This window comes from Pleurodeles waltl, chromosome 3_1 (genome assembly GCF_031143425.1).
Source record: "Pleurodeles waltl isolate 20211129_DDA chromosome 3_1, aPleWal1.hap1.20221129, whole genome shotgun sequence".
NCBI classification, from domain to species: Eukaryota; Metazoa; Chordata; class Amphibia; order Caudata; family Salamandridae; genus Pleurodeles; species Pleurodeles waltl.
In genome coordinates, this window is record NC_090440.1 from 31210781 (window position 1) to 31226295 (window position 15515).

Sequence of the window (15515 nt, forward strand, 5' to 3'; positions counted from 1 at the left end):
TGTTCTAGCAGCTTAGGCTGATAGAGGTAGCTATAGCAGAGCAGCTTAGGCTGAACTAGGAGACATGCAAAGCTCCTACTATACCACTTATATCACTTAGCACTATATCACAAGAAAACACAATACTCAGAGTTACTAAAAATAAAGGTACTTTATTTTAGTGACAATATGCCAAAAGTATCTCAGAGGATATACTCCCTTAGGAGGTAAGTAAAATACACAAACTATACACACCGACCAAAATCAGGTAAGTAAATAGTTAGAAAAGTAATGCAAACTGTAGAACACAATAGAATGCAATAGGAGACAATAGGCCTAGGGGCAACACAAACCATATACTCCAAAAGTGGAATGCGAACCACGAATGGACCCCAGGCCTAGGGTAGTGTGTAGAGGGTTGCTGGGAATGTAAGAAAACACTAAGGGTGTCCAAGATACCCCACCCCAAGACCCTGAAAAGTAGGAGTAAAGTTACCCTTGTACCCCAGAAAGACAGTAAAGTCGAGCTAGGGGATTCTGCAAAGACAACAACTGACTGCAAAGCACTAAAGATGGATTCCTGGACCTGAGGACCTGTAAAGGAAGGGGACCAAGTCCAAGAGTCACGCAAGTGTCCAGGGGGTGCAGGAGCCCACTAAACCCCGGATGAAGGTGCAAAAGGGCTGCCTCTGGGTGGAAGTCAAAGATTCTGCAACAACAGAAGGTGCCAGGAACTTCTCCTTTGGTCAGAAGGTGTGCCACGGCGTGCTGGAGGATGCAGAGTTGTTTCCATGCCGAAAGACCGAAAACAAGCCTTGGGTGCTGCCAGGGCCCAGGAAGGACCAGGAGGTCGCCCCTTGGAGGAGGAGACAGAGGGGGCGCTCAGCAACACAGAGAGCCCACGCAGAAGCAGGCAGCACCCGCAGAAGCACCTGAACAGGTGTTCAGAAGATCTGAGCACGGCAATCGTCTCAGCACAACAAAAGGGAGTCCCACGAAGTTGGAGTCCAACTCAGTGAGTTGGGCAGTGCAGGACAGAGTGCTGGGGACCTGGGCTAGTCTGTGGACAAAGGAAGTCTTGCAAAAGTGCACAGAAGCCCTAGCAGCTGCAGTTCACGCAGTACACAGGATTACTGTCTGGCATGGGGAGGCAAGGACTTACCTCCACCAAATTTGGACAGAAGGGCCACTGGACTGTCGGGGACACTTGGATCAAGCTCGTGTGTTCCAGGGACCACGCTCGTCAGGATGAGAGGGGACCCAGAGGACCAGTGATGCAGAGGTTTGATGCCTCCGTTGGCAGGGGGAAGATTCGTCAACCCACGGGAGATTTCTTCTTGGCTTCCAGTGCAGGGTGAAGGCAGACAGCCCTTGGAGCATGCACCACGTGGAAACAGTTGAGAAAGCTGGCAGGATGTGGCGCTACAATGTTGCTGGTAGTCTTCTTGCTACTTTGTTGCGGTTTTGCAGGCGTCCTGGAGCAGTCAGCAGTCGATCCTTGGCAGAGGTCGAAGAGGGAAGTGCAGAGGAACTCTGGTGAGCTCTTCCATCTATTATCTGGTGAGATATTCACATGAGAGACCCTAAATAGCCCTCAGAGGAGGATTGGCTAGAGAGAAAGGTAAGCACCTATCAGGAGGGTCTCTGACGTTACCTGCTGGCACTGGCCACTCAGAGGTGTCCTCACACCTCTGCATCCAAGATGGCAGAGGTCTGGGACACACTGGAGGAGCTCTGGGCACCTCCCCTTGGGAGGTGCTGGTCAGGGGAGTGGTCACTCCCCTTTCCTTTGTCCAGTTTCGTGCCAGAGCAGGGCTGGGGGGATCCCTGAACCAGTGTAGACTGGCTTATGCAAGGAGGGCACCATCTGTGACCTTCAAAGCATTTCCAGAGGCCAGGGGAGGCTACTCCTCTCAGGCCCTTCACACCTATGTCCAAAGGGAGAGGGTGTAACACACACTCTCAGAGGAAATCCTTTCTGCTGCCTTCCTGGGAATGAGCTGCCCAGGCCCCAGTGGGGCAGAAACCTGTCTGAGGGTTGGCAGCAGCGGTAGCTGCAGAGAAAACCCCGGAGAGTTAGTTTGGCAGTACCCGGGCTCTATACTGGAGCCCCGGGGATGCATGGAATTGTGATGCATTTATGACAATTCCATGATCCTAGACATGTTACATGGCCATGTTCGGAGTTACCATTGTGACGCTACATATAGGTATTGACCTATATGTAGTGCACACTTGTAATGGCGTCCCCGCACTCACAAAGTCCGGGGAATTTGCCCTAAACAATGTGGGGGCACCCTGGCTAGTGCCAGTGTGCCCTCACACTAAGTAACTTTGCACCTAACCTTCACTAAGTGAAGGTTAGACATATAGGTGACTTATAAGTTACTTAAGTGCAGTGTAAAATGGCTGTGAAATAACGTGGACGTTATTTCACTCAGGCTGCAGTGGCAGTCCTGTGTAAGAATTGTCTGAGCTCCCTATGGGTGGCAAAAGAAATGCTGCAGCCCATAGGGATCTCTTGGAACCCCTATACCCTGGGTACCTAGGTACCATATACTAGGGAATTATATGGGAATTATATGGGTGTTCCAGTGTGCCAATGTGAATTGGTAAAATCAGTCACTAGCCGGCAGTGACAATTTTAAAAGCAGAGAGAGCATAAACACTGAGGTTCTGGTTAGCAGAGCCTCAGTGATATAGTTAGGCACCACACAGGGAACACATACAGGGCATACTTTATGAGCACTGGGTTCCTGGCTAGAAGGATCCCAGTGACACAGGCAAAAAGAAACACAGATGCAGTAAAAATGGGGGTAACATGCCAGGCAAGATGGTACTTTCCTACAACACTCAAGGGGTTTTTCTTCAGGGACTGAGCAATAGGTTGGAGGTTAGTGGATGAACAGTAGATGAGAGTTGATAATGAGGATGAGAGTTTCGAAACTGTGAGTGATAAAAAGTAAATTTTCTTTAATTGAGAATCTGATGCATAAGGGTTGGGGATAGACGAGGAGGTGGAGGTGGAGGTGGGTGCGATGATAGCAAGAAGAGTGGACAGGATAGGAAAGTGAAATTATGGGATATATGTGAGAGGGCTGTTGGGTAGAAAAGAGATATTCATTGGATGGAGGTTGATAGGTACAACAGAATGAGGTGAGTAGAGAATGAGAATAGGACAAGAAAATGTGGAATGGGCTAGACTGGATCAGATGAGTGTTTAAATGGGAGGAGATAGTAGGGAGAGTTGTGGGATGGTGGTTCAAGGAAGTGTTACGGGAGTGTCAGAACAGTTGCAGGGGGAGTGACTTAAAAATAGAGTTTAAACAATGAGGTAGTAGAGCTGTGGCATTGGTTAGATAGGTGTGTGGGTAGTGAGGAGGAGGAAACTATCTTTGAGGTAGTGGAGAGCCAAGGACAGTAAAATTAGTGTTGAGAAGATTGGGAGCAGGAAGGAGTGATCCATGGGGAGGAGAGAGGAGCGTAGCTAATAGAGGTCGAATCAGGATTGGGAGAGGGGAAATCTGAGGTTGACAATTGAAGTGGGGGGAGTTGGAAGATTTCAAAAGGTGATCTAATGAGACTAGATCTGCATCACTGGTCTGGACCATAATCTTTCCATTATTGAAGATGGAGATAGAAACATAGCTATTGAAGTGTGAAGAGGGTGACCCCATCTGCTTTCGCCCAGAAGAGATGAAATTTGTTGAAGAGATATTTAGGGGTCTGTACATGAAGTTGTACCATGGCTTTGTGTTGTGAGGACAAAGTAGAAGATGGGTTTTGAGGGATCCATTCCAAGCACAGTGTTACCAGATAGAAATCAGAGTAAAAAAAGTTTTACATTTGTTGTAATATATTGGCCCTCACATGTGGAATATTTGTATTATTATGTTTAAAACAAACAACACATGTATGTTTTGTGAAAAGGAAGATATACTGGTGTAGGTCCTGAAGAAGGTGGTCAGCAACAATTTATTCCACCGAACGTGGGTTGACCGACTTTTAAATTCCCTGGCTAAGATGCAACATTTGTGGAAGATTAAAAAGAGTGATCTTCATGTTGTGTTTGTAGGAAGCAGGCTCTTTATATACTATATCAAAATGAGATAGATTGTGCACAGAGTACAGTGGTTCCCCAAAGGCTTAACAGAGGCTAAAGTAGATAAAACTAATGCACTCTTATGTGGTAGTGTGGTGGAGCAGTTAGGCTTATCAGTGCGTAGTGCAAAGCATTTGTTGTACACACATAGTCAAGAAATTAGGCACACTTTCAATGACTAACTCCAGTTCAATTGTTTTTATATAGCAAAAATATATTTTGTTACTTTACTACCAGAACCAGAAGAACTTTAGGTGTCAGGAATCTTTGTCGGATCTGGTCGCTTTCCGGGTGGTCCTCTGGTTTCAGGCTGCAGGCATCGTTGTGTCGGCTAGGAGGGGTCAACCCAGGATGGCAATAAGGTTGCAATTGCCAGGGGACCTGCTCTGGATCAGTGTGTCTACCTGGACACGTGCAGTGGACGTCGGGTGCAGAGTGGACAGGGCTCACGGATTTGGGACGGTTCTGGGGACCTTTTTGAAGTTTCTTGTGGACAGGGCTACTGTCCTCTGGAGTTCTTGGTCTTTTGCTGGGCAGGCAGTCCTCTGGCGGTTTGTAGAAGTTGTTGGTCCTGCAGTATGTGTCGCCATTTTGGTGCATGAGTATTTGAAGCTGCAGACCGGCCGGTAGGGCAGGGATCAACTCATCTGGGGGCATATTTATACTCTGTTTGCACCAGATTTACATCATTTTTTTACACAAATCCGGCCCAAACTTAGCTCCATATTTATATTTTGGCGCTAGACATGTCTAGCGCCAAAATATTGGAGTTAAAGTAATTTTTTGCCTGTGGAAAACTACCTTGCGTCAATGAGATGCAAGGTAGGCGTTCCCAGGCAAAAAATGACTCTAAGGCCATAGCGCCTTATTTATCCTCCTGTGCAAAAATCACGCACTGAGGGGGAGGAGGGGCCAAAAAATGGTGCAAAGCTTGCTTTACACCATTTTTTAACGCCTGGGTCAGGGCAGGCATTAGGGGACCTGTGGGCCTATTTCCATGGTGGAACACCATGGAATAAGCCCACAGGTGCCCTCCCCAAGCCCCAGAGACACCCCCACCCACACCAAAGGGACAGCGGAGGATGGGAGACCCCATCCCAGGTAAGTAGAGGTAAGTGGAGGTAGGTATTTTCATTTATTTTTTCAAGTGTCATTGGGGGCCCTGAAATGGGCACTCATACATGGCACTGGGTGCAGTGACCATGCCCAGGGGACCCTTGTCCCCTGTGCTGGCCACTGGGGTGGTGGGCATGACTCCTGTCTTTCTTAAGACAGGAGTCATGTGGTATGGTAGGTTTAGCATCAAGAAATGATGCTAATATGGTTAGAGTCATCTTTTTTTACTCTAACCAGTCTAATTTCATTTTTTAACGACAAACCCCCATCTCCCATACCACCACCCCCACCTGGCTAACGTCATTCTCCATGACGTTAGCCCACCCTTTGCGCCAGCTTGCGCCGTTCCATAAATAAGATGCCCAGCCAGCATCTTGGAATGGCGCTAGCCGGCGGTAAACTTTTTCACGCAAAACTGCGCTAGAATAAATATGGGCCTTGGTGCCTGTGGTCTTCTCTGCTGTGGTCGGTATAGCAGTCCTTTTTCTTGCTTGTTTCTTCTTTTCTTCTCCAGAAATCTGGTAAGGTTCAGGGGAGCCCCTAAATACAAGATTTAGGGGTGTTACAGGGGCGAGAGGGTAGAAGCCAATGACTGCTGTCCTTGAGGGTGGCTACACCTTTCCTGTGCCCACTCCCTTTGTGGAGGGGGCACATCCCTAACCCTATTGGCCCCTATCCTTCAAAACAAGATGGAGGATTCTGCCAGGAGGGGCCACTTCAGCTCTGGACACTTTAGGGGTTGTCCCAGCTGGAGTGGGTACTGCTCCATGTTTTTCCTAATTTTCCTGATGGACTTGCCGCCAAAAGTGGGGCTTGGACCGGACAGACGGGCATTTCCACTAGATGGAGCGCCCTTTGGCACTCTAACAGGAGGCGTGAGCATTTGAGGCTCACCACCAAGTGTTACAGTTCCTGCAGGGGGGTGTGAAACACCTCCACCCAGGGCAGGCTATTTTTCTTGTTTCAGAGTGCACAAAGGCTCTCACGCCATGGGGTCAGAAACTTGTCTGTTAGTGGCAGGCTTGCACAGACTGGTCAGTCCTGCACTAAAGGATTGGGTTAGATGCAGGGGGCATTTCTAAGATGTCCTCTCAGTGCATTGTACAATAAATCCATCACTGGCATCAGTGTAGGTTTATTGTGCTGAGAAGTTTGATACCATACTTCCTAGCCCTCAGTGAAGCCATTACAAAGCTGTGGAATTCGTAATCACAAACTCCCAGCCCATGTACTTAGTATGGCCGCACTCACTTACAATGTCTAAGAACAGACTTAGACGCTGTAGGGGCATATTGCTCATGCAGCTATGCCTTCACTTGTGATATAATGCAACCTGCCTTAGGGCTGTAAAGCCTACTAGAGGGGTGCCTTACCAATGCCACAGGCAGTGGTTTGGGGGCATGGCACCCTGAGATGGATGCCATGTCGACTTTACCTTTTTCTCCCCCCAGTACACGCAAGCTGCAATGGCAGTGTGCATGTGATTGGTCCCTTAGTCTGGCACAATACATGCTGCAGCTCTTTAGGGACCCTCCATGGTCACATAGCCACTGGTACCTTTTACAAGAGACTTAGCTGTGTGTCAGGGGTGTGCCAATTTTGGAAACAATGGTACAGTTTAAGGAAAGAACACTGGTGTTGTGGCCTGGTTAGCAGGATCCCGGCACACACTCAGTCAAGTTAGCATCAGATATCAAGCAAAAAGTGGGGGGGTGCTGAAAACGAGGGGCCAGTATCATACAGGGTTGTTACGAAAATCTTGGGGGCATATGGATATTTGTTTTGAGTATATATAAGCTTATGTGATTGGTATGAATGGTAGTTTGCAGAATTGAGTGGGGTTTGCAGTGACTATAAAATGTGTTTTATTGAGATTGCTAAGTAATTATAATACTTGTTATGTAAAGAATTGAGGCAATAATGTTTTTGTATGCTGGAAATTGTGAAAAAGAAATAACGTAATTACGAAGAATGTAATAAATGCATTATTAATACTGCTGGGGCAATGATTATTTATGGTATTAAATCCAAGCAAGGAATAATATAGATTATTTGGGAATGTTTATTGTCAGCTCACATATCAAAGATGGCTACCACCACAGACGAACCACTGTCCTCTTTCTATTTCTACTGTTTATCAGAGTCCAGTACCACTTTACTCAAAGTGCCCTTGACCGATTCACAAACACATAATTTGTGCTTTGTGGGCACCAGGTGTGCTACGTGACTATAAGGTGCAGGCTGGTGATGCTGCCATTATTGTAGAAAGCCAGGTAAGGGCAGGCAGACACTCAGTAGTCCTTAATTATGTAGGCCACAGCAGCACATTTCAAAGAAGGTGATGAAATTCTTAGGCCCAGCCTGAATAGCTGTACTGGTGAATAGGGACTCAGACCTTGCTTCATCCAGGGCACAAGAGATTTGTTTTGTGCATCATTTACTAATCACTAGAAGCATTTTAGATGTCTATGCCCTCCTTTGTCCTGAGACCTGATTGATTATCTGCTTTTGTTTAAGATTTGATGAGTAACCTTTGTGCTCACGCAGTGAGGACCTGGAGAAAGAAACATCAACCTTTGGGCAGGTGAGAGGTAATCTGACCCGAATAATGGACGGCAGAATATGGATCATCTTCATGGTTTGGCTTGTGGAGTCCTGTGGGTCCTTATCTGTACAGGTGAGAACATCAGTAAAACTGTTAGACAGACCTGTGTGCAGATAAAGCCTCTTTGGTCTGCTTCAATGTGAGTGTATCTGAACAGCTGTGAGAGAATCAGTAACAGTGTCATATTGAACTGTGTGCAGGTAAAACCTCTTTGTTATGCCTTATTGTTATAACACCTGTATAGGTGAGAGCATTAGTCACAGTGTAAAAAGACCTGTGGCAAGTAAAGCCTCTTTGGTGATGCTCTGTCTGAGTGCACGTGCACAGGTGAGATCATTAGTCATAGGGTTAGTTGTGTAGGAAGGTAAACCCTTTAAGGCGTGCCTCTGTGAGAGCATCCCTCTACAGGTGAGGGCATCAGTCACAGTATTAATGGACCTCTATGCAGATGAAGCTTCTTTGGTGTGTCTTTGTGTGAGTGCACCTGCACAGGTGAGAGCATCAGTGACAGGATTCATAGACCTGTATGCAGATAAAGCCTCTTTGGTGTGTCTCTGTATGAGTGCACCTGAACAGGGCACGACATCAGTCACAGTATTAATAGACCTCTATGCAGAGGAAGCCTCTTTGGTGTCTTTCTGTGTGAGTGCACCTGCACAGGTGAGGGCATCAGTGACAGGATTCATAGACCAGAATGCAGGTAAAGCCTCTTTGGTGTGTCTATGTGTGAGTGCACCCGCACAGGGCACAACATCAGTCACAGTATTAATAGACCTGTATGCAGATGAAGGCTCTTTGGTAGATCTCTGTGAGAGTGCACCTGCACAGGTGATGTTTCAGTCACAATATTCATAGACCTGTATGCAGTGAACGCTCTTTGGTATGTCTGTGTGTGAGTGCACATGGACAGGTGAGAGCATCATTCAGTGTTAATAGACCTGTATGCATATGGAGCCTCTTTTGTGTGTTTCTCTGTGAGTGCACCTGCACAGGTGAGAGCATCAGTCACAGTATTAACAGACCTGTATGCAGATAAAGCCTCTTCGGCGTGTCTCTGTGTGAGTGCACCCGCACAGGGCACAACATCAGTCACAGTATTAATAGACCTGTATGCAGATGAAGGCTCTTTGGTAGATCTCTGTGAGAGTGCACCTGCACAGGTGATGTATTAGTCACAGTATTCATAGACCTGTATGTAGTTGAAGCCTCTTTGGCGTGTCTGTGTGTGAGTGCACACGGACAGGTGAGAGCATCATTCAGTGTTAATAGGCCTGTATGCAGATGGAGCCTCTTTGGTGTGTCTGTGTGAGTGCACCTGTAAAGGTGAGAGCACCAGTCACAGTATTAATAGCTCTAAATGCAGATTAATCCTCTTTGGTGTGTCTCTGTGCTACTGCACCTGGACAGGTGAGAGCATCAGTCACAATATTCATAGACCTGTATGCAGATTAAGCCTCTTCGGCATGTCTCTGTGTGGGTGCACCTGCAAAGGTGAGAGCATCAATCACAGTATTAATAGCTCTGTATGCAGATAAAGCCTCTTCAGCGTGTCTCTTTGTGAGTGCACTTGCAAAGGTGAGAGCATCAGTCCTAGTATTAACAGACCTGTATGCAAATGAAGCGTCTTCAGCATGTCTCTGTGTGCGTACACCTGCAAAGGTGAGAGCATCAGTCACAGTATTAGTAGATCTGTATGCAGATTGAGCCTCTTCCGCATGTCTCTGTGTGAGTGCAGAAGTGACTGCATCAGTCACAGTATTTTAAAAGACCTGTATGAGGATGAAGCTTCTTCGGCATGTCTCTGTGTGAGTTCACCTAAGCCTCCTTGGTGTGTCTCTGTGTGAGTGCACTTGCACAGGTGACAGCACCAGTCCCAGTCTTAATAGACCTGTATGCAGATGAAGCCTCTTGCGTGTGTCTCGGTGTGAGTGCACCTGTATAAGTGAGCCTGTCATTCCCAGTATTGATAGACCTGTATGCAGATGATGCCTCTACGGCGTGTTTCTGTGTGAGTTCACCTGCACAGGTGACAGCATCAGTTACAGTATAATAGACCTATGTGCAGATGAAGCTTCCTTGGTGTATTTCTGTGTAGCTGTACCTATACAGGTGAGAGCATTAGTCACAGTATTAAGAGACCTGTATGCAGATAAAGCCTCTTCGGCGTGTCTCTCTGTGAGTGCACTTGCAAAGGTGAGAGAATCAGTCCTAGTATTAACAGACCTGTATGCAAATGAAGCCTCTTCAGCATGTCTCTGTGTGCGTACACCTGCAAAGGTGAGAGCATCAGTCATAGTATTAGCAGACCTGTATGCAAATGAAGCCTCTTCAGCATGTCTCTGTGTGAGTACACCTGCAAAGGTGAGAGCATCAGTTGCAGTATTAACAGACCTGTATGCAAATGAAGCCTCTTTAGCATGTCTCTGTGTGAGTGCACCGACACAGGTGAAAGCATCAGTCACAGTATTAACAGACCTGTGAGCAGATGAAGCCTGTTGGGCGTGTTTCTTTGTGAGTGCACCTGCACGGTTCAAAGCGGTAATCACAGTATTAACAGACCCGTATGCAGATGAATCCTCTTTGGTGTGTCTCTCTGTGAGTGCACCTGCACAGGTGACAGTGTCAGTCACAGTATTAATAGACCTGTGTGCAGATGAAGCTTCTTCGGTGTGTCTGTCTGTGAGTGCACCTGCACAGGTGAAAGCGTTACTGTATTGACAGACCTGTATGCAAATGAAGCCTCTTTGGCATTTCTCTCTGTGAGTTCACCTAAGCCTCCTCGGTGTGTCTCTGTGTGAGTGCACTTGCACAGGTGACAGCACCAGTCCCAGTCTTAATAGACCTGTATTCAGATGAAGCCTCTTGGGTGTGTCTCTGTGTGAGTGCACCTATACAGGTGACAGCATCAGTCACAGTCTTAATAGATCTGTATGCAGATGAAGCCTCTTCAGCGTGTCTCTGTGTGAGTTCATCTGCACAGGTGAGAGCATCAGTCACAGTATTAATAGACCTGTAGGCAGGTATAAGCTCTTTGGTGTGTCTCTGTGTGAATGCACCTGCACAGGTGAGCGCATCAGTCACAGTATTAATAGACCTGTAGGTAGGTAAAGCCTCTTTGGTGTGACTGTGTGTGAGTGCACCTGTACAGGTGACAGCATCAGTCACAGTACTAACAGTCATGTGTGCAGGTAAATCCTCTTTGATTTGTCTGTGTGAGTACACCTGTACAGGTGACAGTGTCAGTCACAGTATTAATAGACCTGTATGCAGATGATGCCTCTTCAGTGTGACTGTGTGAGTGCACCTGCACAGGTGAGAGCATCAGTCACAGTATTAATAGACCTTTGTGCAGATGAGGCCCCTTTAGTGTGTCTCTGTGTAAGTGCACCTGCACAGGTGAGGCCATCAGGTGCAGTACTTTTAGACCTGTATACAGAAGCCTCGTAGGCGTGTCTCTGTGTGAGTGCACAGGTGAGATTGTCAGTCCCAGTATTAATAGACCAGAATACAGATGAAGCCTCCTTGGTGTGTCTCTGTGTGAGTGAACCTGTACAGGTGAAGCATCAGTCACAGAATTAATAGACCTGTATGCAGATGAAGCCTCTTTGGCGCATCTCTCTATGAGTGCACCTGCACAGGTGAGAGCGTAGTTACAGTATTAATAACCTGTATGCAGATGAAGCCTCTTTGGCATGTCTCTGTGTGAGTGCACCAGCACAGATGATAGCATCAGTCACAGTATTATTAGACCTGTATGCAGCTGAAGTCTCTTTGGCGCATCTCTCTATCAGTGCACCCGCACATGTGAGAGCGTAGTTACAGTATTATTAACCTGTATTCAGATTAAGCCTGTTTGGCGTGTCTCTGTGTCAGTGCACCAGCACAGATGATAGCATCAGTCCCAGTATTATTAGACCTGTATGCAGATGAAGTCTCTTTGGTGTGTCTCAGTGTGAGTGCATCTGCACAGGTGAGGATATCAGTCACAGTATTAATAGAACTGTAGGCAGGTAAAGCCTCTTTGGTGTGTCTCTGTGTGAGTGCACTTGTACAGGTGACAGCATCAGTCACAGTATTAATAGAGCTGTATGCAAGTAAACCCTCTTTGTCATGTTGCTGTGTGAGTGCGCTGCACAGATGAGAACATTAGTCACAGTGTTAATAACCTGTATGCAGATGAAGCCTCTTTGGCGTGTCTCTGTGTGAGTGCACGTGAACATGGTGACAGCATCAGTCACAGTACTAACAGACCTGTGTGCAGGTAAATCCTCTTTGGTGTGTCTGGGTGAGTGCACCTGTATAGGTGACAGCGTCAGTCACAGTATTAATAGACCTCTAGGCAAATGACTCCTCTTCAGTGTACCTCTGTGTGAGTGAACCTGCACAGGTGAGAGCACCAGTCACAGTATTATTACACCTATGTGCAGATGAGGCCTCTTTAGTGTGTCTCTGCACAGATGAGGCCATTAGGCGCAGTATTTTTAGACCGGTATGCAGATGAAGCCTCTTTGGTGTGTCTCTGTGTGAGTGCACCTGTACAGGTGAAGCATCAGTCACAGTATTAGTAGACCTGTATGCAGATGAAGCCTCTTTGGCGCACCTCTCTATGAGTGCACCTGCACAAGTGAGAGAGTAGTTACAGTATTAATCACCTGTGTGCAGATGAATTCTCTTTGGCGTGTCTCTGTATGAGTGCACCAGCACAGATGATAGCATCAGTCACAGTATTAATAGACCTGTATGCAGATGAAGTCTCTTTGGTATGTCTCAGTGTGAGCGCATCTGCACAGGTGAGGATATCAGTCACATTATTAATAGACCTGTGGACAGGAAAAGCCTCTTTGGTGTGTCTCTTGGTGAGTGCCTCTGTGCAGTTGAGATAGTCAGTCACAGTATTAAGAGACCTGTAAGCAGATGAAGCCTCTTTGGCGTGTCTCTGTGTGAGTGCACCTGCACAGGTGAGAGCATCAGTGTCAGGATTCATAGACTAGTTTGCTGGTAAAGCCTCTTTGGTGTGTCTCTGTGTGAGTGCACCCGCACAGGGCACAACATCAGTATTAATAGGCCTGTATGCAGATGAAGGCTCTTTGGTATATCTCTGCGAGAGCGCACCTGTACAGGTGATGTATCAGTCACAGTATTATTAGACCTATGTGCAGATGAGGCCTCTTTAGTGTGTCTCTGCACAGATGAGGCCATCAGGCGAAGTATTTTTAGACCTGAATACAGATGAAGCCTCTTTGGTGTGTCTCTGTGTGAGTGCACCCGGACAGGTGAAGCATCAGTCACAGTATCAGTAGACCTGTATGCAGATGAAGCCTCTTTGGCGCATCTCTTTATGAGTGCACCTGCACAAGTGAGAGCATAGTTACAGTATTAATAACCTGCATGCAGATGAAGCCTCTTTGGCGTGTCTCTGTGTGAGTGCACCAGCACAGATGATAGCATCAGTCACAGTATTAATAGACCTGTAAGCAGATGAAGTCTCTTTTGTGTGTCTCAGTGTGAGTGCATCTGCACAGGTGAGGATATCAGTCACAGTATTATTGGACCTGTAGGCAGGTATAAGCTCTTTGGTGTGTCTCTGTGTGAATGCACCTGCACAGGTGAGCGCATCAGTCACAGTATTAATAGACCTGTAGGTAGGTAAAGCCTCTTTGGTGTGACTGTGTGTGAGTGCATCTGTACAGGTGACAGCATCAGTCACAGTAATAACAGTCATGTGTGCAGGTAAATCCTCTTTGGTTTGTCTGTGTGAGTACACCTGTACAGGTGACAGTGTCAGTCACAGTATTAATAGACCTGTATGCAGATGAAGCCTCTTTGGCGTGTCTCTGTGTGAGTGCACCAGCACAGATGATAGCATCAGTCACAGTATTATTAGACCTGTATGCAGATGAAGTCTCTTTGGCGCATCTCTCTATCAGTGCACCCGCACACGTGAGAGCGTAGTTACAGTATTATTAACCTGTATTCAGATTAAGCCTCTTTGGCGTGTCTCTGTGTGAGTGCACCAGCACAGATGATAGCATCAGTCCCAGTATTATTAGACCTGTATGCAGATGAAGTCTCTTTGATGTGTCTCTGTGTGAGTGCACCTGTACAGGTGAAGCATCAGTCACAGTATTAGTAGACCTGTATGCAGATGAAGCCTCTTTGGCGCACCTCTCTATGAGTGCACCTGCACAAGTGAGAGAGTAGTTACAGTATTAATCACCTGTGTGCAGATGAATTCTCTTTGGCGTGTCTCTGTATGAGTGCACCAGAACAGATGATAGCATCAGTCACAGTATTAATAGACCTGTATGCAGATGAAGTCTCTTTGGTATGTCTCAGTGTGAGCGCATCTGCACAGGTGAGGATATCAGTCACATTATTAATAGACCTGTGGACAGGAAAAGCCTCTTTGGTGTGTCTCTTGGTGAGTGCCTCTGCGCAGTTGAGATAGTCAGTCACAGTATTAAGAGACCTGTATGCAGATGAAGCCTCTTTGGCGTGTCTCTGTGTGAGTGCACCTGCACAGGTGAGAGCATCAGTGTCAGGATTCATAGACTAGTTTGCTGGTAAAGCCTCTTTGGTGTGTCTCTGTGTGAGTGCACCCGCACAGGGCACAACATCAGTATTAATAGGCCTGTATGCAGATGAAGGCTCTTTGGTATGTCTCTGCGAGAGCGCACCTGTACAGGTGATGTATCAGTCACAGTATTATTAGACCTATGTGCAGATGAGGCCTCTTTAGTGTGTCTCTGCACAGATGAGGCCATCAGGCGAAGTATTTTTAGACCTGAATACAGATGAAGCCTCTTTGGTGTGTCTCTGTGTGAGTGCACCTGTACAGGTGAAGCATCAGTCACAGTATTAGTAGACCTGTATGCAGATGAAGCCTCTTTGGCGCATCTCTCTATGAGTGCACCTGCACAAGTGAGAGCATAGTTACAGTATTAATAACCTGTATGCAGATGAAGCCTCTTTGGCGTGTCTCTGTGTGAGTGCACCAGCACAGATGATAGCATCAGTCACAGTATTAATAGACCTGTATGCAGATGAAGTCTCTTTTGTGTGTCTCAGTGTGAGTGCATCTGCACAGGTGAGGATATCAGTCACAGTATTAATGGGCCTGTAGGCAGGTAAAGCCTCTTTGGTGTGTTTCTGTGTGAGTGCACTTGTATAGGTGACAGCATCAGTCACAGTATTAATAGACCTGTGTGCAAGTAAACCCTCTTTGGCATGGCGCTGTGTGAGTGCACTGCACAGATGAGAGCATTAGTCACATTGTTAACAACCTGTATGCAGATGAAGCCTCTTTGGCATGTCTCTGTGTGAGTGCACGTGAACATGGTGACATCATGAATCACAGTGTTAATAGACCTGTATGCAGATGAAGCCTCTTTGGTGTGTCTCTGTGGAGTGCACCTGGACTGATGACAGCATCAGTCACAGTGTTATTAGACCTGTATGCAGATGAAGCCTCTTCGGCGTGTCTCTGTGGAGTGCACCTGCACAGGTGAGAGCGTCAGTCATAGCATTAATAGACCTGTATGCAGATGAAGCCTCTTTGGTGTGTCTCTGTGGAGTGCACCTGGACAGATGACAGCATCAGTTACAGTATTAATAACCTGTATGGAGATGAAGCCTCTTCGGCGTGTCTCTGTGGAGTGCACCTGCACAGGTGAGAGCATCAGTCATAGCATTAATAGACCTGTATGCAGATGA

General features: G+C 46.9%; 1 protein-coding gene across 3 annotated transcripts in view; it reads left to right on the forward strand.

Annotated features, from left to right (window-relative positions):
* Positions 1-15515, forward strand: part of LOC138283723 (astacin-like metalloendopeptidase) — a 167276-nt gene that overhangs the window by 24641 nt on the left and 127120 nt on the right. For 2 of the 3 annotated variants that reach the window (XM_069221767.1, XM_069221766.1), the window contains exon 2: positions 7715-7874. In XM_069221767.1, coding sequence (XP_069077868.1) covers positions 7806-7874 — 69 coding nt within the window. In that variant the 5' untranslated portion in view covers positions 7715-7805. The remainder of the gene's footprint in view (positions 1-7714; positions 7875-15515) is intronic. The other variant, XM_069221768.1, reaches the window with a different exon arrangement.